Source organism: Rattus norvegicus, chromosome 18 (assembly GCF_036323735.1).
Source record: "Rattus norvegicus strain BN/NHsdMcwi chromosome 18, GRCr8, whole genome shotgun sequence".
Lineage (NCBI taxonomy): Eukaryota > Metazoa > Chordata > Mammalia > Rodentia > Muridae > Rattus > Rattus norvegicus.
In genome coordinates this window covers 85,289,041-85,311,087 of record NC_086036.1, presented here as the reverse complement: position 1 = coordinate 85,311,087, position 22,047 = coordinate 85,289,041, and the positions used below count along the sequence as shown (strand labels likewise).

Below are 22,047 nucleotides of genomic sequence, written 5' to 3'. Positions count from 1 at the left end.
TTTCTTACAGAGTCAAATGGCAGACTTTTATGAAGTAAATGCTCACTCTACTCTGTAAGTAGTTTTCAAATATTCTACAATATTCTATAACATTTAAATATTTAATATAATATTCTATAATAACTGAAGTCATATTTATAGCATGTTTCAAGTTCAGATTAATTACATTCAGTTAGTATTTAACTATCATCCAAGTTATATGGGCATTTTATTTGTACTGAATCCTTACTTTATTTTTGAAGTCTACCCTCATGTTAAATATAATTTTATTTTAAATTTTTAATAATGCATCTTCATTGGGGTGTATTATAATAAGTTGGTATATATATATACAATGTATATGTATAAAAATTTAAGATAATTAAAACATCTATATTCTTGTCATTATTCTGCAATTAGAAAATTTAAATCCCTTCATACAGTTATTCATATAGCATATAATAGGTTATTATATATTATAGATGATACCCCACTGTGCTGTAAAGCTAGAACTTATTAGTACTGAGTATAAGAATCACCAATAATTTTCAAAGAAGTATTAACCAGGGATTGTAGCAGTTACAGTCATATTCAGATATACATTTTAAACCTCCACATATAAAATAAAACATAGAATTTAAACAGAAGTGTTGAACTTAAAGCCCTTAAAATAGAGTCCATCTATTTTGTAGAAAGTGTGTTTAGACAGTGTTTATTGAATAACATTCCAAAAAAAACCCCACAGCAAACTAAAGAAAACAAGAAGGAGAAATACAAAATTGAGATCATTTTGTCTTGTTTTGTTTTCTTATTAGTTTTTGATATTTTATTTATTTTTTTTGCTTCAGAGAGAGAGAGAGAGAGAGAGAGAGAGAGACAGAGAGAGTGGTTGGTTGGGTAAGAAGGTATAGAGGATTGAGGAGGAGATGGAGAGAAAAAATGAGATCAAACTACATTCATAATAATAATAATAATAATTTAATATTAAATAAATAAATTTTAAGAGAATTACCATATTATTTAACAAACTTCTACATATCTCTCCTTAGTAAAGATTACATACACACACACACGCACACACACACACATGCACACACACATGCACATGCACACGCACACACACAAACTGGGTGTCTGAAAAGATGACTCAGAAGTTAAGAGTACTACCTGCTCTTCTGCATGACCCAGGTTGAAATCTCAATACCCTCATGGTGATTCACAATCATAGCTTCAGTACAGGAACTGGAATGCCTCCTTCTGGCCACCTCAGCCACCAGGCATGCCATGGACATAAATAAGGCAAACACCCATATACACATAGTTAAATCAAAAAACGATAAATGTAAAAACAAAATAAACAAAAGGGGCAGGAAAGATGGTTCTTCAGTGACAATTTCATAATAATATGAAGCACTCTGAGTACTATCACCCTCATCTTATTTCCCTCCCATTTTTATTACTTTTCACTGTCCTTTCTCTAAGTCCCCTTTCTACACTCATTGTCACTTTTAACAATTAACATATTAAGTCAGATATTAAGACATTTTAAGCACTCCTTGTTTGTCTGTAAATTGTTCCATGAAAAATATTTGGTAATGATTCATCCCTAGAATATTTAACTTTCCAGTTTTAGAGATCATTAGTCTCTGAAAAGAACTTCATTGAAGAAGCAGCACGCACCTGAGAGCAAGGCAGTAGTACAACTCCTACATATGCCTAGTGAATGAAGAGGATATCAATAATTCAGAGATGTCTACTGTTGGTAAACAGGATAGCATCTGTATATGGTCAATTCCTACATTTATACAGAAAAATAAATCACAATTATTCTATTATGTTTTAAGAGAGTTTTAGACATGGATGTTATATATATATATTCTGTTTTATAAAAAGATTGGAAAGGAAGGATTATATTTGGTGGAGGCACGGTATGGTGTGGGGGAAGGGGATGCCTCTGTGGGCCCATGCCAAGGCATCACTTCCCCCGAGAATAGAGTTTATTCAGGGCATAGGGAGGGGAGTTGAGAGGGTGATAGAGATAGAGAGAGAGAGAGAGAGAGAGAGAGAGAGAGAGAGAGAGAGAGAGAGAAGAGGCCTCTAATGAGCATGTGGAGAGAGAGGGAAGGGGAATGGGGAGAGAGGATAAAGAACAGGAGCAAGAGAGCAGGAAAGAGAGAGAAGAGGGGGCAAGCGAGTCAGGCTTACCCTGCTGTTGCCAGGTAATTGTGGGGTGGAGCTTAGACTAAATGCTAACACATATCACATTTATACTTCACAAGTGTCTATAAGTTTTCAACTCAGGGAACAGTCCATTACATGAATATAGCCTAAAGAGAAGTGTGAATATATGAACAATCCACAATCCTTCTACTTTTATTTTGGGAATCTATTTTTGACAAACAAAAATGTAGGACAAAACCAACTCCTGAAATGTTCTGACCTCCATATTCCTACAAACACACACACACACACACACACACACACACACACACAAACACACACACACAAACACACACACAAACACACACAAATACACATTATAAAATCACACACAGTAATAATAAGCAAAAGTTAAAATTTCTAAACCAAACCAATATAAAACATCAGAACATAGGAAGAGAAGTAAAGGTAGTATTTCAATGTATCTCCATTAGTTAGTGAATTCCATACTTACGTGTGTGTGTCTTTGATGTACTTTAAATAATGAATGATATTATATCATTCCCCCAAAATATTGGTTTCTATAAATTAACAACTGGCACAGAACATGAAAAACAAATAACCAGCAAACAGAAAATTTTAACATAGAAAATAGGAATAGTAATAATTATACCCATGACACACACACACACACAAATGTTGTTCGGTTAATAGGAAAATATCATAATTTATAAAGAGGGATGAATAGACAAATGATATAATGAAAACAATAATGTATGAAAGTAAATTTAATGGAAAATATAATCCATAAAGAAAACGGAAACTGTAAACTGGTACAACCCCTCTGGAAATCAATCTGGAGTTTCCTCAGAAAATTCGACATTGCACTACCTGAGGACTCAGCTATACCACTCCTGGACATATACCTGTTGTTGTAAAAATATAAAAATAAAAAAGGTATTGTTTTCTTTTACCCCGCTAGTCCTGCACCACGGTGCCCCAAGATATCTGCTAGATATCTTGGCAGAAACACATCCCAACTCCTCGGCAGCCCAGTGTCTCCTGCTGCCACACACTTTCCTACACTCAAACCGTCACATAAAAGAACACACAACACAATAATCTTTGACCCAATTGATAAGATACAATTGCCCACTTAAACATACAAAGCCCGGTACCATCCATCCCTTGAGAACATTAATAACAACCTGTTAATACACAGAGCGGAATCTTTACGTCAGCCTCCATTGTCCTGCCAAGGCTTCTCTTCCCTCTCTCCTCTCCTTTCTGTTCCAATCTCCTCCTCTTCCTTCAAACTTCTCTCCCACCCATCCTTCCTTCTCATCCAGTGACAGGCCTCCTTCTATCCTGTACCTGCCCCTCACCTGTATTTTACAAATTCAATGCGGAGAAGTTTCTGCTGAAGTCACCTGATTCCTGAGTACGAGATTAGGCAGCTGTCCTTGGGGCAGTGGAATTAGCATCAAAATACAGATAACTCCAGGACAAACCACAACATATACCCAAAAGACACTTCAACATATAACAAGGACACATGCTCCACTATGTTCATAACAGCCTTATTTGTAATAGTCAGAAGCTGGAAAAAACCCAGATGCCCTTCAACTGAGGGATGGATATAGAAAATGTGGTATATCTACACAATGGAGTACTACTCAGCTATCAAAAACAATGACTTTATGAAATTCAAAGGCAAATGGAATGAACTAGAAAATATCATCCTGAGTGAGGTAGCCCAATTACAGATAAACACACATAATATGCACTCACTGGTAAGTTGGATATTAGCCCAAAAGCTTGAATTACCCAAGATGCAATCGACAGACCACAGGAAACTCAAGAAGGATGACCAAAATGTGGATGCTTCACTCCTTCTTAAAAGGGGGAACAAAAATATCCATAGGAGGGCTCATGGAGGCAAAATTTAGAGCAGAGACTGAACGAACCTGTCCCACATGTGGCCCATATATATATAGCCACCAAAATTAGGTAAGATTGATGAAGTTAAGAAGTGCACGTTGCCCCGTGGGAGAGAGACCTCACCGCCTGATCAGGTGGGCACTACTGAGGCTGCAGAGCGGAGGAGACCACCAAGACTGCCCACCCCTGCCCACATCCCTGGCCCAAGAGGCAACTGTATAAGGCCTCTGGGTTCCCGTAGGGGAGGGCCCGGGAGCGGCAGGACCCCTGAGCCTGAGACACCGCTGGAACCTGAAGGAAACAGACCTGATAAACAGTTCTCTGCACCCAAATCCCGTGGGAGGGAGAGCTGAACCTTCAGAGAGGCAGACACGCCTGGGAAACCAGAAGAGACTGCACTCTGCACACACATCTTGGACACCAGAGGAAAACACCAAACGTCATCTGGAACCCTGGTGCACGGAGGCTCCCGGAAAGAGCGGCGCAGATCTTCCCGGTTGCTGCCACAGCGGAGAGGACTTAGGCAGTACCCCACTAGCAAACTTGAGCCTTGGAACCTCAGGTAGGACCAACTTTTCCCCTGCAAGAAACCTGCCTGGTGAACTCAAGACACAGGCCCACAGGAACAGCTGAAGACCTGTAGAGAGGAAAAACTACACGCCCGAAAGCAGAACACTCTGTCCCCATAACTGGCTGAAAGAAAATGCTCTTTTTCCACTGGGTGGTTTTAGATCCTTTATGAAAGATCAAGTGACCATAGGTCTGTGGGTTCACTTTTGAACCTTGAATTATGTTCCATTAATCTATCTGCCTGTTTCTGTACCAGTACCAGGCAGTCTTTATCACTATTGCTCTGCAATAGTGCATGAGGTCAGGGATGGTGATTCCTCCTGAAGTTCTCTTATTTTGAGAATAGTTTTGTCTATCCTGGGTTTTTTTTTTTTTTTTTGGTAATCCAAATAAATTTGCAAATTTCTCTTTCTAACTCTGTGAAGAATTGACTTGAGATTTTGATGGGGATTGCATTGAATCTGTAGACTGCTTTTGGCAAGATGGCCATTTCTATAATATTAATCCTGCCAAGTCATGAGCGTGGGAGATCTTTCCATCTCCTGAGAACTTTTTCAATTTCTTACTTCAGAGACCTGAAGTTCTTATCATACAGATCTTTCACTTGCTTGGTTAGAGTCACACCAAGGTATTTTATATTATTTATGACTATTGTGAAGGGTATCATTAACCTAATTTCTTTCTTGCTTGTTTATATTTTGTGTAGAGGAAGGCTACTTATTTGTTTGAATTAATTTCATATTCAGTCACTTTGCTGAAGTTTATCAGGCTTAGTTCTCTGGTGGAACTTTTGGGGTCACTTAAATATACAATCATATCATCTGCAAATAGTGACTCTTTTACTTCTTCCTTTTCAATTTGTATCCATTTGACCTCCTTTTATTGTCTTATTACTTTGGCTAGGACTTCAATTACTATATTTAATAGGTAGGGAGTGAATGAGCAGCCTTGTCTAATTCCTGATTTTAGTGGGATTCCTTCAAGTTTCTTTCCATTTAGTTTGATGTTGGCTACTGGTTTGCTGAATATTGCTTTTACTATGTTTAGATATGGGACTTGAATTCCTGATATTTCCAAGACGTTTAACATGAAGGGGTATTGAATTTTGTCAAATGCTTTCTCAGCATCTAATGTGATGATAATGTGTGGGTTTTATTTTTTTGAGATTGTTTATATAGTGAATTACATTAATGGATTTCCATATGTTGAATCATCCCTGCACCCCTGGGATGAAGCCTACATGATCATGATGGATGATCATTTGGATGTGTTCTCAGATTTAGTTTGGGCAATTTTATTGAGTATTTTTGCATGGATATACATAAAGGAAATTGGTCAGAAGTTCTCTTTCTTTGTTGGCTCTATGTGTGGTTGAGGTATAAGTCTAATTGTAGCTTCATACAAGGAGTTGGGTAAAATTCTGTTTCTATTTTGTGGAATAGTTTGGATAGTATTGGTATGATGAGATATCTCCTATGAACATCTGATAGAATTCTGCACTAAGTCCATGTGGTCCTGGGCTATTTTAGGTTCGGAGACTTTGAACAATTGCTTCTATTTCTTTAGGAGTATTAGGACTGGTTAGATGGTTTATCTGATCCTCATTTTACTTTGGTAACTGGTATCTGTCTAGAAAATTGTCTATTTCATCCAGATTTCCAAGTTTTGTTGAATATAGGCTTCTGTAGTAGGATTTGATTTTTTTTAATTTCCTCAGATTCTGTTGTTATGTCTCCCTTTTCGATCCTGATTTTGTTAATTTGGATATACTCTTTGTGCCCTCTGGTTAGTCTGGCTAAGGATTTATCTATCTTGTTGATTTTCTCAAAGAACCAGTTTCTGGTTTTGTTGACTCTTTGTATAGTTCTCTTTTGTTTCTACTTGGTTTATTTCAGCCCTGAGTTTGATTATTTCCTGTTGCCTATTCCTTTTGAGTGTATTTGCTTCTTTTTGTTCTAGTGCTTTTAGATTTGCTGTGGAGCTGCTAATGTATACTCTGTCCAGTTTCATTTTGGAGACACTCAAAGCTATGAGTTTTCCTCTTAGCACTGCTTTCATTGTGTCCCATAAGTTTGGGTATATTGTGCCTTCATTTTCATTGAATTCTAAAAATTCTTTAATTTGTTTCTTTATTTCTTTTTTGACCAAGTTATCATTGAGTATAGTGTTGTTCAATTTCCAAACGGCTTTTTTGTTGTTTTGGTTGTTATTGAAGACCAGTCTTAATCCATGGTGATCTGATAGGACACATGGGATTATTTCAAACTTCTTGTGTCTATTGAGGCCTATTTTGTGACCAAATATATGGTCAGTTTTAGAGAAAGTACCACTAGGTTCTGAGAAGAAGGTATATTATTTTGTTTTAGGTTGAAATGTCTACCAGTTAAATCCTTTTGGTTCCCTTGCATTTGGAGCATAGATATTCAGGATTGAAAGTTCATCTTAGTAGCTGTTTCCTTTGATGAATATGAAGTGTCTTTCCTTATCTTTTTTGATGACTTTTGGTTGAAATGATTTAATTCAATATTAGAATGGCTACTCCTGCTTTTTCTTAGGACCATTTGCTCCATTTTCCAGCCTTTTACTCTGAGGTAGTGTCTGTCTTTGTCACTGAAGTGTGTGTTTCCAGTGTGCAGCAAAATGCTGGGTCCTCTTGACATATCCAGTCTGTTAGTCTATGTCTTATTATTGTGGAATTGAGCCCACTAAAATTAAGAGATATTAAGGAAGAGGGATTATTGTTTCCCATTGTTTTTGTTGTTAGATGTATAATTATGTTTGTATGGCTTGCTCCTTTTGAGTTTGTTGTAAGGAGATTACTTTTTTGCTTTTTCTAGGGTGTAGTTTCCTTTCCTGTGTTGGAGCTTTCCATCTATTATCCTTTGTGGGACTGCATTTATGAAATACATTGTGTAAATCTGATTTTATCATGGAATATCTTGTTTTTTCCAGCTAGGATATAGTAGCCTGGGCTGGCATTTGTGTTTTCTTAGGGTCTGTGTGACACCTTCTTAGGATCTTCTGGCTTTCATAATCTCATAATGGGTCTATCGTTAGGGTGATGAGGAGGCAGAATCCTTCTAGGAGTGCTGGACCTTAGTAAACAAACAGACTCAGCAGCCGATGACTAAGTGGAACTGGCTACATTAAAGAACCTGTGGGTTCTGTTTAAGAGGAGTATCCAGCTCTCATACATAAAGATTTAGGGGAGAGGTTAGACAGAGTCCATAGGAGAATCACCATCAAAGAGAGAAGGATAAAATAAAGTGATTGTGGCTAATGAAAGGATGTTTCACTTTGAAAGGTAGAGATGGGGGTAAAAGTAAGGGTGGCAGTGTATGAAGCCAAGGGTTGTAGTTCAAATCTGGACAAGAATGTTAGGAGAAATTCTTCTTACAGATCCAGTCTAACCTGGTAACAGTGATCAATTTCACATCCAGAGAAATTTAGCAACAAATGAAACTAGGAAAAGCAACAGGGAGTTACAGAACCTGGGTAGAAGATATCAGGAAAAAATAATGGACTAATGAAAAGAATTCTGAACTGGGGTGAAAGGAATGAAGATTCCTTGCAGACCAAGCTCCTCCACAGCATCCAAAACACCTTCTTGCAGATATATCAGGAACAGATGGAATTGTTGTAAGTTAAGAACCACTAAGAGAACTTAAATAGGGATATTGCTATTCAGTAATAAGGGGGAGGTTCATCTGGTTATTTTAAGGGAGGCAGGTTCAGTAATTAGAACATTTAAAAGATGAATAAAAACTTAAATAGGTGGATAATAGTTGGAAAAGGAGTAATGGTTAGGGGCAAAGTGGTAGGAAACAAAAGCCTATCTGAAGTGGAAGTCTTGTCATTGAATGTCATTGAATTTGATGACTTTTCCCTATATTTCAGGCCACAACTTGAGCCAGTTTGTATTTATTGGTGCAGAAGCAGCATTGTCCCTGAAGAAGAGCAGACATCCCATCTTTCAGAGGTAGTCTGGATATCTTATCCTCTTTAATTTTGGGATACCGTGACAGCCAATGAATCAAGTTGGTCTTGAAAGGCATTAAGATGATCTGAGATTTCTTTAAGGTTACCTGAGGCCTGGTGAGACAGAGAGGTTAGCTGATGTAAAGAAATCTTACTACAGCTGTTTTACTTCTGAAAAATACCCAAGAGTAGTAAGTAGAAGAATGAGTTAGATAACCCATTAACTCCTTTACAGAGGTCACACAAACTGCTTTAAGAGTTTTGTGAGCATGTTTCTTTTTTAACTGTTTCGATCTGACAAAGGGGTGATTAAGAAAGGGTAACAGATAAAGTGCTTTAAAGTAGGGGCTGCAATAGCAATAGATGGCAAAGGTCCGGAACATATGAGAATAATTTGGTGATAATATGTATTCTTAGAGCATGCTATGCAAATGAGGTAATATCTGTATCATACAGAAAGTAAGACAGTAAATACTGTATGGTAAGTACTACTCCAATTCCTACTGAAAGTTTAGTTAAGAATACCAGGGCTAGAGAGATGGCTTAGCAATTAAGAGCACTGATTATTCTTTCCAAGGTCCTGAGTTAAAATCCTAGCAACGAGATGGTATCTTATAATAATCTGTAATGGGATCAGATGCCCTCTTTTGGTGAGTGTGAAGACAGCTAAAGTGTATTCATACACATAAAATAAATAAATATTAAAAAAAGAATATAGCCAAGGAAATTTTGTCTTTATTAGAGGAAGATAATAGACAAGAAAACCATCTAAAGAACTCTGGTAAACTTTTTGTAGGTGTTAGCAAGATTGATGAATTTTGCCACTGTAGAGATTACAAAATATAAGACCATTGGTTTGGCAGAAAAGCTGAGATGTTTTTCCTTTAGTCACTATAAATTCAGAATCAACCATTGGGTCTTCTTTATTACGATGCTGTAGGGAACACTGTAAGATGAAGTTAATGAGAAAAAATTAACACAATGATTAACTTAAGGATTGTTTAATAAAATTAAATATTGTTGCACAATTGGTTAGACCTGTAGAAGGATAAAGTGAGTTTGTGATCAGCTGTTTGCTGCACCAAACTCCCTCATAAGGAACCTGGGAGTTTTGAAAAAAGAACTCAGTTAAAGTCAGCATCTTAATTGACAATTTAAAGAAAAAATATAATTGTATTGAGCCATTTTATGACTGTCTAGCAACATTCCAAGGATACTACTTGTGTATCCTGAATAGTTTCCCAAACCTGTGAGTTTGATGACAGAATATCTGAAGCCTCTTTAATCAGAGAACAGGGTAGTTAGAGTATGGAAAGAAATGTTACATCTGTTAGGAGTCCTATTCCAAATACAGTGTTTCATAGCTGGTAAACACAGCTTTGAGATTTTGCCTCAGTATTTACAACAATAGACCACATTTCTCAACTGTGGATGGACACCACAGTGCTTACAAAAGCTAATGAAGGTCTTATACTTTGTCTGGGTTGGATGTAAAGAGAATATATATCAGAAGAAGAATCTTTAGTGAGAAATAGTCCAGATAGCACGTCATATGGCTAAGCATTTCTGAAGACCACAGTCCTTTGAACTGCTAAAAAAAACCCACACCAGTTATCTTAATCTCAGTTATAGCCCTAGAGTTTTAAGTTTAAAAATTCATATAATTTTGCCAAGAAAATATTCAGTACCATGAGCCATCCCTATTTATTTTAACAACATGTTTATACTGATGTGTAGGATGATGTCATTACGCAGGTGAAGGCAGGTACAGGATAGAATGAGGTCTGTCATTGGACGAGAAGGAAGGGTGGGCAGGAGAAAAGTTTTAGAGGAGAAGACTTGAGAGAAGAGAGTAGCCTAGAGAACATGGAGGTGGATGCTAATATTTCTCTCTGCACATTTACAGGTTGTTATAAATATTTTTAAGGGATAGATATGTACAGGATTTCGCGTATCTAGATGAGCCAACTGTATGTTATCTAGGTGGGTTATTATAACTTGTCAATTGGATCAGAAGTTATTGTGTTGTGTGTTCTTTCATGTGGGAATTTAATTGAGTTCAAGTGAGTGTGTGGTGGTTGGACACACTGTGCCACCATGGAATTGGGATCAGTATGTCTGGCATGGTCGCAACCTGTCTTGGAAATGAGATGGTAAAAACATTGTTGCCAGGCTCAGAGTAGCCATGGGCAGTGTGATATGGAATGGAGTTTAGTGGGTGAGACGCTTTGTTTCCTGAGATGAAAATATCCAACAGATGCTATGTGGCACTATGGTGCCAGAACTAGTGTCGATTAAAAAGAAACCTCTTATTAATTTTACCACAATACTGATGAAACATAGTTTTGGCTTTATCATTTTGCTTTAAAATTTTACTAAGTTTAAAGTAAATAACTAAAATCCTCTACTAAATTTTTGTTCACTTTCTCTGCAATTGAAAAGAATAAGAACTAAAATCCACATGTATACTTTTAATGTGTAAAAATTATTGTTGATCTAAAGGATAGAGAGTTACATATCTAAGAATGTTTCTGATTCACATGTGGTCTACTCTATTTTATTTTACTTATTCTTCTCTCATATATTACATCCAGACCACAGTTCTCTTTTCTCCCTCCTCCCATACCACCTACCTTCAGCCTCTCCTCTTTCCCTGATCTACTCCCCCTGTTTCCCTTCAGAAAATATAAGGTTCCCCAGTCATATCTGAGTGCATAACAAGTTCCAATAAGACTAGGCATTAAATGTAAAGTTCTATTCATATAATGTATAAGTAAATGAAAATTCTATTACATTGGTTTCACCAACCATTCAAATGATACACTGAAAGGATCCAGCAAGCCTTTCTTAAAGTTAAACAGAAAAAAACAAACAAAAGAACCCTATCCAACCAAATAGTAAAAAACATAAGCTTAGCTGAGAAGATCGGTCATTTGAATCACCATCTCTTAAGTGTTTGTCCACTTATAAAAATCATACTAAGCCTTAAAAGCAGATTTACTTTTTAATGATTACAGTTCATGTTTTAAGTTAATAAATTTATAAAAAATGAATTAATAATTTATTGTAGGAGAATTGAACCTTTCCATTTATTTATTTTTGTTTTTATGAATGTTTTGCCTGCATTTATATATGTGTTCCATGTGCATATAGCTCCTTTGGAGGCAGAAGAGGGCATCAGATCCCTGCAACTGGTGTAGAGATAAATGGTTCTGAGATGCCATGAGTGTGCTGGGAATCAAATTGGGTCCTCATAAAGAACAGCCAGGTTTTTGGTTTTGTTTTGTTTTGTTTTTTAACAGATAAGCCATTTCTCCAATCCTTATTGTAGAATTTAATTATATAGAAATCCCTATGTAAGGGTCCATGATTCACTGAAGAATGACATCTGAACTCAAATGGTATGTAAATACAAAGAGTATTTTATTTTGAAGAAGCCCAGCTTGCTGGGGTCTCCCATTACCAAGATAGAGAAAGAGATCACCAGGTGAGCTTGCAGGCTTGATTTAAAGCACATTGGAAGTCCAGAGTATATAAGCTTTATCTTACCCTATCTCTAAGCATTCCAGAACCATTATCAGGGTGTGAAAGCTTGGAGCCTGGGGTTTTTTCTTGCCAGGTCTTGCCTGGACTTGCCCAGTTCTTAGGCTTAGTCACCTTAATGGCCAATTTGAAGTCTGTCATGGAATCAGCCTAGCCTTCTCATCTACAAAGTACTAAGAGGAGAATCTTTCATATATGTATCAAAAGTGCTTAGCTGAATTATAAAAACAAACAAACAAAAATCCCAAAACAACCTTGAGTACTGATGGACTGTAGAATTGAAAGTCCACAAACATCTGGCCAGTTTTGCCCCAATAGTATGTTTTGAATTTTGAGGATATATACTCTTGGTTAAAGGTGAAAGAAAAAAAATTCTATATCTAAGCAACTTATTGTATTATTAAAGCCAGATATTCATCAGGGTTTTGCAATACTACTCACAGGTAAATGTTTGAAAACATGGTGAAATCACCAGCAAACAGCCACATTTCCCTAAGGGTACTTGGCTATTCTGATCCATTTGGTGACTGGGAATTTTTACTTTGCTCCCAGCACTAGGCCAAGACTGTAGAAAAGAGAAACTAAATGGCATTGTTGGAATGGTTCTGGGTATGAATAACAGATTGTAGTCTTGCTGTGTTTGGAACATGGTCTCCTTCTAAAACCATTTGCTGTTTGATCAAGTTCAGCATCTGTTCATGATAAAAATTGGACAGAATGCCAGCAATACACATATCTCCACAAAAATGCTACTTATGAAGTTAAGATTATAATTAATGTTATAATATTAAAATATTTCTCCAAATAAGAAAACAGTAAAGGTATCCAATTTTGCCATTTCTAATTTAATATTATTGAGTAGGCCTAACTCACAATATGTCAGTTAAGGGAAAAGAAAGAAAAGAGCTATAAGAATAGGAAAAGAGATACAATTCAATTGTTCTCTTTTTTGTCTATTTCATTCTTTCCTTCCCCTCTTTCCTTGCTTTTCTTTCTTCCTTCCTTCCCTCCTCCCTTCCCTCCTTCCTTCCTTCCTTTCTTTCTTTCCTTCTTTCTTTCTTTCTTTCTTTCTTTCTTTCTTTCTTTCTGTTTGTCTGTCTGCTTGTCTTTCCCTCCCTCCCTCCCTCCCTCCCTCCCTTCCTTCCTTTTTTCCTTCCTTCCTTCCTTCCTTCCTTCCTGTCTGCCTGTCTTTGAGACAGGCTCTTTTTATGAAGAACTGGCAGAGTTGTTATAAAGTATCCTAAGCCACTGTTAAACTCATCTCAACCATCCTACCTCAGACACGTGAGTGAGTACTGAGATTATAAGAATATATCACCATACCCACCTCAATTTTTAACTCAAAAACCAGAAGTTCATATATGTGATGTTGTTTTGACTACTTATGTGGTATACATATATGGAGAGTATAGTGTGCATGTGTGTGTGTATGTGTGTGTGTTTGTGTGTGTGTGTGTGCGTGTGTGTGCGTGTGCGTGTGCGTGTGCGTGTGCGTGTTTTGGGCATGGGTCTCAGGTGCCTGTGCACTGAGATTGAGGCTCAGGAAACACATCATGAATCACTCTCTGCCCTGTTCCTCTGAGACATGGGCTTTCCCCAAAACTTAAACTACTCTAGCAAGCAGCAAGCCTCACTAATCCTCTTGTCTCTGTCCTCCATAGTATTGCCACTACAAGGTCATGCATGTTGTCATGCCTTTCTTTTTTATTCAGGCAATCAATATTGAACTCAGGTCCTCATTCTTGCATAGTAAGTGCCCTTATCACTGGACCAAGATTCCAGCTCTTCACTAAAAGCAAAACAAAACACAGAAACAAAACGAAAGTCCACCAAAACAGAAACAAATGGGGGGAAAGATGGCAAATCTTTCCTATAATGGCTTTGAACGCCTGGGCTTAAGTGATCGTATAACTTCCACCTGCCAAAGTTGCTAGGATACCAGACACGTGCCACAAAATTGTCCTTTGTTATACATCTACTTTAAATCTACAAAAAATGGGGTGAACATAGGGGTAACCACACTATTTTGGAAATAAATACACAGATTTAACAGGCGAACAGCAGCGAGGTCAAAATATCAATATAAGGTCAATATATTTATATGCAAACACAACTGTTTAGAGTTACATGAAATATAAATTTTATTATATTTTAGTTTCCATTTCTATTGATACAATTTTTTAAAAAAAGCAAAAGAAACTTACAGAAGAAAGGGTTCATTTTACTTATCCTAAATAGTCCACTGAGGGAAGCCAAGGCAGGAATTCAATGCAGGGCTGAATGTAAAAGGTAGGGACTCAAACCAGGCCATTGAGGAGTGCTGCTTATTGATATACCCTCTGGTTTGCTCAGCCTACTTTCTTATACATCTCAAGACCAACTGTCTTGCCCGGGGATGCCACAGCCCACAGTAGCCTGGGTGCTCCTACAGCAATGGTCAATCAAAAATATTCTCTGGCCTTGCCCACAAGCAAATCTGACCAGGGTGTTTTCTCAGATGTGTCTAGTTTGGGTCAAAAAAAAAAAAAACAGAAAATATACCAAGCAAAAAATTTAAGGAAATATATTAAGATCACCACTTAGAAAACTATTAGGCATTTAAGGTAATATAGTATATTTATTTGTTCTGACTCCCATAATGAAAAACCATGAACTTGCTGACTCAAAGCACGGCAATTTTTTTCTTGCAATGTTACTTGTTGATACCCTGCGATCAAAGTTTCAACAGAGTTGATTGGTTCTAAGACCTTTATAAATGGCTTGTGACCTCTTAATAAATATCTTCCCTACTAGGCTATGTACAAATTTAGAGCATAGTCATATTAGATTAGAGCCACTCTAATAATTTGATTTTAAGGTTGTTACCTCTTTAAATATAATTATATCCCGAGGATGTTAATTTGTAAATTTTTAGATGATACACTTTAGGTCATACAATTCTGTGAAACAAGAATGGAAATAAAAAATAATAAAACAAATATGAGCATTTGGAGCCTATGAAGAGAGGTGCAGGGCATGTAATATAACTGAGCTCAGCCCTTGTTTATCCATGAGAAAAAGACATCAAAAACTTGAGGGGCTAATTAAACTTGTTTGAAGTGATGATACAACTAACTTCTATAATATGTACTAATGATGATACTACTAGAGCTCAATAAAATATTTTACTTTTAATGTCACAGAAATAGAAAAATAACATTTTTCCAGTTCTTCACAAACAGGTCACAGTAAACATAGAAAATTTATTACAGCATCAAATTTGTATTTGATGAAATGAATTACTAAATCTTACCAACTAAATATTGATTTGAGGGAATAAAAATGGTCAAAATCGTATTTCATAAGATTGTATTCATTTTGGGAACCCCTTAATGTAACTAGCTGGCAAGACAGAACATGGAATATTCCACAAAGGAGAATATAGCCACTCGCAAACAGTAGCATGAAATTAAGTGGCCATAGATTCTTGAGATATTAAAACATGCCTTGAAAAGACAGGTCTAAGAGTAGTGGGGGGAAGGACAGAAATTAAGATTCAAATATTGTTTGGTGAAGATGATCAAGAAGTAAGTTTGAAGAAGCCAATGAATTAGATATATATTTGCTATGGCTATTAGGAGGAAGAGAATGTCTTAAGGGCTGTATGGGAATTAAACCAACAAAAATATATGAAATCCCTTAATAGCATTCATTCTTTTGCATACTAACTAAAAGTAAAGACAATTGCAATAAAATTCCTCCTGTGACAATTTTGTGGTAAAAGATAAAAAAAAAAAATGCCAACGCTATTCTAAATTACCTCTCCCCAGACAAAACTAAAGTTATAAATCAAATACAATAAAATTCACTAAAAAATGAGCACAAGCAAAATGTGTGTATTTTGAGTGCTCTGACTTGGATGGATAGCATTCTCAGGTGACACCCATGCACAGCATGCCTGTTTTACAAATGATAGGAAAGCCAAGAAACATCCAGTGAACACACTCACATTCCTTTGAAAACCTAACAGCAGAAATAGCATCAAATTTCTTCTGTCGTAGTGCCTTATAATTCATTCAGTAAAAATAAGTCAGAGAAAGAGATTAGAATGAAGTTGGGATTCACCTTACAAAATGCATGTAGCACTCTACCTTTGGACCTGCACACTTAATATGGCTTGTGTGCAAAATATGCTTATCCTCCATCAACGCTCCTCAAATTGTGACCCTATCTCACATATGCTCAAAGCATAGAATTTTGTTTTATGAAACATGTTCCCATAAAACTTTAGGTATAATTTTTTAAATATGAATTTTTCTTAAAGGTTAGAAACAAAAGAGTTCTCTGCCTCAAATCCAAAAGGCAAACATGGCATTAGCCCAATGGATATTTTTGTTCACAAATGAAAAAAAATGAAAGACATATATAATTTACTATATAATAATAATAATTCTGAAATTCTGACAAGAAACATTGAAAATCCTTGGAATAATACTGAAGGTCAGAATATGATTAACTCTGATTCTTTTTCTAACCTGTATGCACTTGCTTCTCCTCTCCCATAGTCTTCACCTTTTCAAGTTAGTTGAGTTTTACAGTTGATTCTGTCAGATTGACTTCTGCCAATGGAATATTGGCAGAGGACCTGAATAGCTCTTTTCATTCTAGGTTATCTTTGTATTGAACATATCAATTAATATATTTACTTATTAATTATAGTGATTTCTTCTTACAAAGTCTTTGGGAGCAGAGAGGAAGAAGTGAGAAAGTAGTTTTCAGTAGATATGGAATTGAAAATATACAAGATAAACTTAGATTAACTCATGTACATAGTAAGGCTAGTAAATCCCTGAGTACCTACTGGGGAAACTTGAAGAATACCATCTGACAAAGCCCTTTATAGTCTAGTCACCACAAAGAACATAAGGATTGAAGTTGTAGATGTACTAATATACAGCCATTCCAGAAAGGACAGGGGTTCATTAGGAACTTGTTGGAACTCCTTCATTAGTTCTGAAACCTGGTTGATAAACCCGAAACTCCACAGTTCTCTAATTTTTCAAGGAAGGTGTTTTTGCTTGATTGTTTCATTTTCAGTAAATGAATAAAAACTTATACATCCAAGAGATGAATACAACTAGACAATTAGAACTGTGGAGTCTCGAATGAAATGATGTCTTTAAACATCATCACTAAAGGGGAGGCTAGTGACGAATTTTCTAGTTTCATGCTTAAATTTTTATTTTCTTCAATATGTACTTTATGCATTTTATAAAGTGTGGATCAGGCTGACATTTCAGCCTTCTAATCTATTCTACAGTTAGACCTTTTGTTCCATTCAGTTTGATTCAGTAGGATGTTCACATTTCTCATGAATTATTCTTGCAAACAAAAACCATAATATAACCTAATTTCTCAGTCATATTATTTTCTAATGGAAAATATCAACTTAAGTGAGGCACTGTAAGAATAAAATCACACAAATCAAGAACTGAAGAGTATGAAATAGCAATCTACTATTTTCAAATAGAAGATAAGGGAGCAATATTAAAATAGACAAAGGACCAAACAAATTACTATGTCATAGACTTTCAATGGAAATAAGTACAAGAGAATAGTCCAATCATTTAAACTTATTTCCAGAGCTGACACAAGATGGCTCAGTGGGTAAAGGCACTTGCCACCAAAACTCATGACCTGACTCCATCTTCATATTCTCGCATAAAAGAAGGAGAGAAATAAACCCATAAAGTTGCACCCTGACCTTCACAGATTCAAATGTGGCATGCAGGTGACCGTCCACCAATAAATAATAAATAAATATAACATGTTATACATATCAGCTCACCTTATAATCAAGGCTGTAAGAAACACCTTGCTCAGTGTGATTATAGATGATAGGTAAATGCTCCTTACTAGCTATGGTTACTAACCCAAACTGAATATTATTAAGCTCTAAAATGGTTGCTGAGAAAAACTCTTGGATTTTTATGAAAATAGATTGTGATGGCTAAATTTCGCCCTCAGATTGAATAGACTTAGAATTACCTGGAAGATATAACTTGGAGCATGTCTGTGGGATTGTTTGCAGAGACAGGAAGACACACTGGGAATGTGGACTGGAGCCCTAGATCAGAGAAAAACAGAAGAAACAACCTGAGTACCATCATCCTTCTCCCTTTGTTAAGTGACTGGGTACAGCATTGAACGACCTTTATGCCCCCTGCTTTTGTCAGGTACTTTGTCTCAGCAATGAGTAAAGCAACTATTACACAGGTTTGTAAATGAAAGAGTTTATGATCATGTAAATTTTTATTGACTCCAACCTTGAAATTTTTGTCCTATCACAGAGCATTTCTGAGCCTCAATGGTTTTTCCTGATAAATGGGGAGTATGTTTCACTTGACATTTTTGATTCAAAGAGGATCACACGAAGTAATTCATTTATTAATGTGTGAGGCACTCATTGCAGCATCTTTTAAAATGAAATGAAGTATGTGAAAATGAGTGGAGAAAAGACTGCTCCTAGTTTTAAAGGCGATAACCACGGAGGTTAATAAGAAGAGGTGAATTTTCCAGGAAGACCAGAATTGATCTCTTTCCACAGTAACAACTGATTGGGTTCGTTTGGTTATTTTAAACACTTACTTATATTGCAGCTTGCTTGCATGGTGGGAGGGGTAAAAGACGAATAGAGAGGAGAAGAGTTACCCCATAAATAAAATAGACTGGGTATATACTGTGAGGTATGCTAGCATGTCCCTTGGGTACGGATTTAAATGGGACCTCTTGATAAGGATGGGACCAGCATCCCTCCTGTGCCATTTAAAGATGCCTCTTTGGCTGAGAATGAAGAGCATATAACCTTGTTCTTAAGACTTTCATTATTTTTTCTCCCCTCAAATGTAGCTTTGGACCTTTCTTAAGTAATTATGATGAAAATAGAGATAAGACTATTTAAACGAGAACATAGAAAAAAATACTTCTTGTGAAGTAAGCAGAATTAAATGTGGTCTTATGAAAATCCATTAAATATAAATTCCTCACAAATGAAGAAGTCTTTGCACATTTTTTTTCTTAACTATCAACCTCCATAGCGACTTAAGCTGTAAATATTCCTTACTATAGTTAAATGTCCATAAATTTCTGCCCGCCAATATTCAATGCTTCTCTCTCTTGAACCACCTTTAAATATAACTTTACAATTATGTCTTTGCATTTACATATTTTTAGTATGTTTTCGTAGATTAAGAGGAGAAAGTTCATTCCTTTGTTTTTTACAAGTTGAACATTACAGCACATCCATGGATCACCATTCTGCCTTTTATTTCCTGAATAGAAGAAATGCCAGTAGCACATTGAGCCCTAGTTAACTAAAACGGGACTGTCAATCCAGGCATCACAGTCTTTTCTGTAAAGGACATCTGAGACCTGCTGCCTCCAGGATTCCTTCTGACTTCAGCAGCCTGAGGATTAGACACATGCGCAGGGTTGGTCTCTTTGTGTGTGCACCAGGAAGGGCTTCGATTTACACTTCCCAACAGGGCAAAGACCGGGAAAGGCCACGTGTGCCTAGAACTAAAAATGTATTATAGACACCGTCTCTGAAATAAACAATTGTCTCACTCCTCTTTGCCTTTTGCGAACCTGTGAAGTCCCCCCACTGCTCTGTCCACACTGTCCAGTTTGGGAAAGCTAGGTTAACAGCGGTGGAATGAGGAGCCTTGTCCTTAGGAATCCACGCCTGGGCGAATGGTGCCAGCACAGGGCTACGGTGGGAGCCATATCCTAGGCGCGGGTGGCAGGCGGAGCTCCTTGCCTAAGAAGAGAGTGATGGAGTGCATCTTGCCAGCATCCTCCAGCCCTGCCACCCCGCGGGCAAGGGGGAGGGAGCCGATCGGGCGCAACGGCCCGCCCCGCCGTCCCTCCCCCTCCTCCGCGCCGGGGAGCCGCGATGGTGCGCTCCGGCCAGCTGTGCGCCGCCGAGTGAGGCGCCAGCCTGTGGGTGCTGCCGGGGGCGGCGGCGCGGAGGGGGGCACAACTGGCGGCGGCGCGGGTCGCTGTGCTCCGCTTGTGGCCAGGGGCGAAGGTGACGACGGGTCGCGAGGTGCTGGTGCTGCTGAGCAGTTCCGGGCCCGGATCCCCTGCCTCCGTGTGTGGCGGCCCAGCTATCGACCCCGGGTCCGCGCCAGCAGGAGCCTGGGGAGAAATCAGCGGCGGCGCGACTGCTGGCGGCGGCCGGCTGGATGCGAGACCTGCGTGGACCGGGCGGCGGACAGCGGTTGTCGACTCCGGGGAGCGGATCGCCCAGCAGAGGAGCCCGACCGCGCTGGCCATGGCCTCCAACTTTAACGACATAGTCAAGCAGGGATACGTGAAAATCCGCAGCAGGAAGCTCGGGGTGAGTGGTTAACTCGGCTTTCTCCTTCTTTTCTGCCCCTGCGGCCAGGAGGGCTGCTGGGGATGGGGGCAGGGAGAGGTGACCCGCGCGGGTTCTAGGGCAGCTGGCCTTGCCCAGATAGTCCGCTTGTTGCTTGACCCGACCAGCGCTTGGTACCTGCCTGAGATACTCTGCACACGGAGGTGTAGGCTCTGGAGCGACTAGGTCCCTATCCTCAAGTGCGCTGGGCTCATGGTGACCACAGCGAGAAGTCCAACAGAACACAGGGATTGTCAGTTCCAAAGATATATGAGCCGTAGAGATTTATTACATTCGGTGCAACCTACAACCATTTCTCTCAAAAGTGTGTGACTCTGGGGAGAACTGCTGTGTGCTGACAGCAGGTGTAAAAGGTGTATTTCTCTGTGCGTTCATATTCACCATTTTCTGGTCTTCTTTCTCCAAGCCAGTTTCGAAATTCTCCTTTGATGCCTCATCAGCGCAGCGCATTCCTTTTGGCTACAGCAGGGACTTTAACGTGTCCTTAATAGTTCCCCCAGTCTGGCTGCCTCGCCCGCTGTTTTCCCGGACATGTGTATTTGTCCCAGTGTGTAGGCAAGTGTGCGTTGGTGTATTCGCTCGCCCACCCTTGAGGAAAAGTCCGTGGAGGCAAAGTTTATAAGAATCTTACTTTTTTCTTGAGAGATGTTTGGTCTGACTTGGGAGATAACAGTATAGACCTATGCCAGGAGGTGAAAGGAAAGACAATACTTCTTTGGTGATTCGATCGGTATTTTAAAGGGACTGTCCTGAAAAGACCTGGGATATAGATGGAATGAACAGGAAACGATGGGCGGACACCTAGGGAGGAGCTGTCCAGATCTGACAGATATGAATGAGAGCGGACTAACTTGCAGGAGGCATCCCCAAGTCCACAACTGAGCACAGTGGCAAGCCCGGGTTCACCTGGCCACAGGAGGAAAGGAAAAGTCATTCAATGTACAAGAGACTGCAGCTTTGCCTATTGTCTCTGCTCTGCTAAGTTCACAAGTAGCTACCCTGAGACTTTCTAGAATCCTGGTTTGGAGGTGGAAAGTTCCACGATTTCTTTACTGGATGAGTGAACTCTGCAACTTGTAAAAAGGAAAGGATTGAAGGGGAGGATGGTGGTGGTAAATTTATGCATAGAAGGGGGATCTTAGATTTGCAAATAATAGCTATGTGCCTTTGGGTCTTGAAGAAAAGTATAAAGGAACCAGGAAAAGAAGGGAGATGATCCTAGAATTCTGAAATGGTTTATGAACCTTTAGCTGGAGGCAAGTGATGGAATGGAGACAGCAAGCTGCCCCTTATGCTGCCTCTGCTGGCATTCTCACTGAAGGCAGATAGGACAAAAAGAACACAGGGATTCCTTCTCAAACTTAAGCAGATTACTAAATCCAGGATGCTTAACAAGCAAGAAATGAAACCTAGGTAGGACAACAAAGTTAACATCCCTAGTTCCCATCCCCCATGCT

General features: G+C 38.3%; 1 protein-coding gene across 1 annotated transcript in view; it reads left to right on the top strand.

Annotated features, from left to right (window-relative positions):
* Positions 1–20,440: 20,440 nt before the first annotated feature.
* Dok6 (docking protein 6) overlaps positions 20,441–22,047 on the top strand; it is a 443,157-nt gene continuing 441,550 nt past the window's right edge. The window contains exon 1 of the mRNA NM_001191943.1: positions 20,441–20,551. Within this exon, the coding sequence (NP_001178872.1) occupies positions 20,486–20,551 (66 nt within the window). The 5' untranslated portion in view covers positions 20,441–20,485. The remainder of the gene's footprint in view (positions 20,552–22,047) is intronic.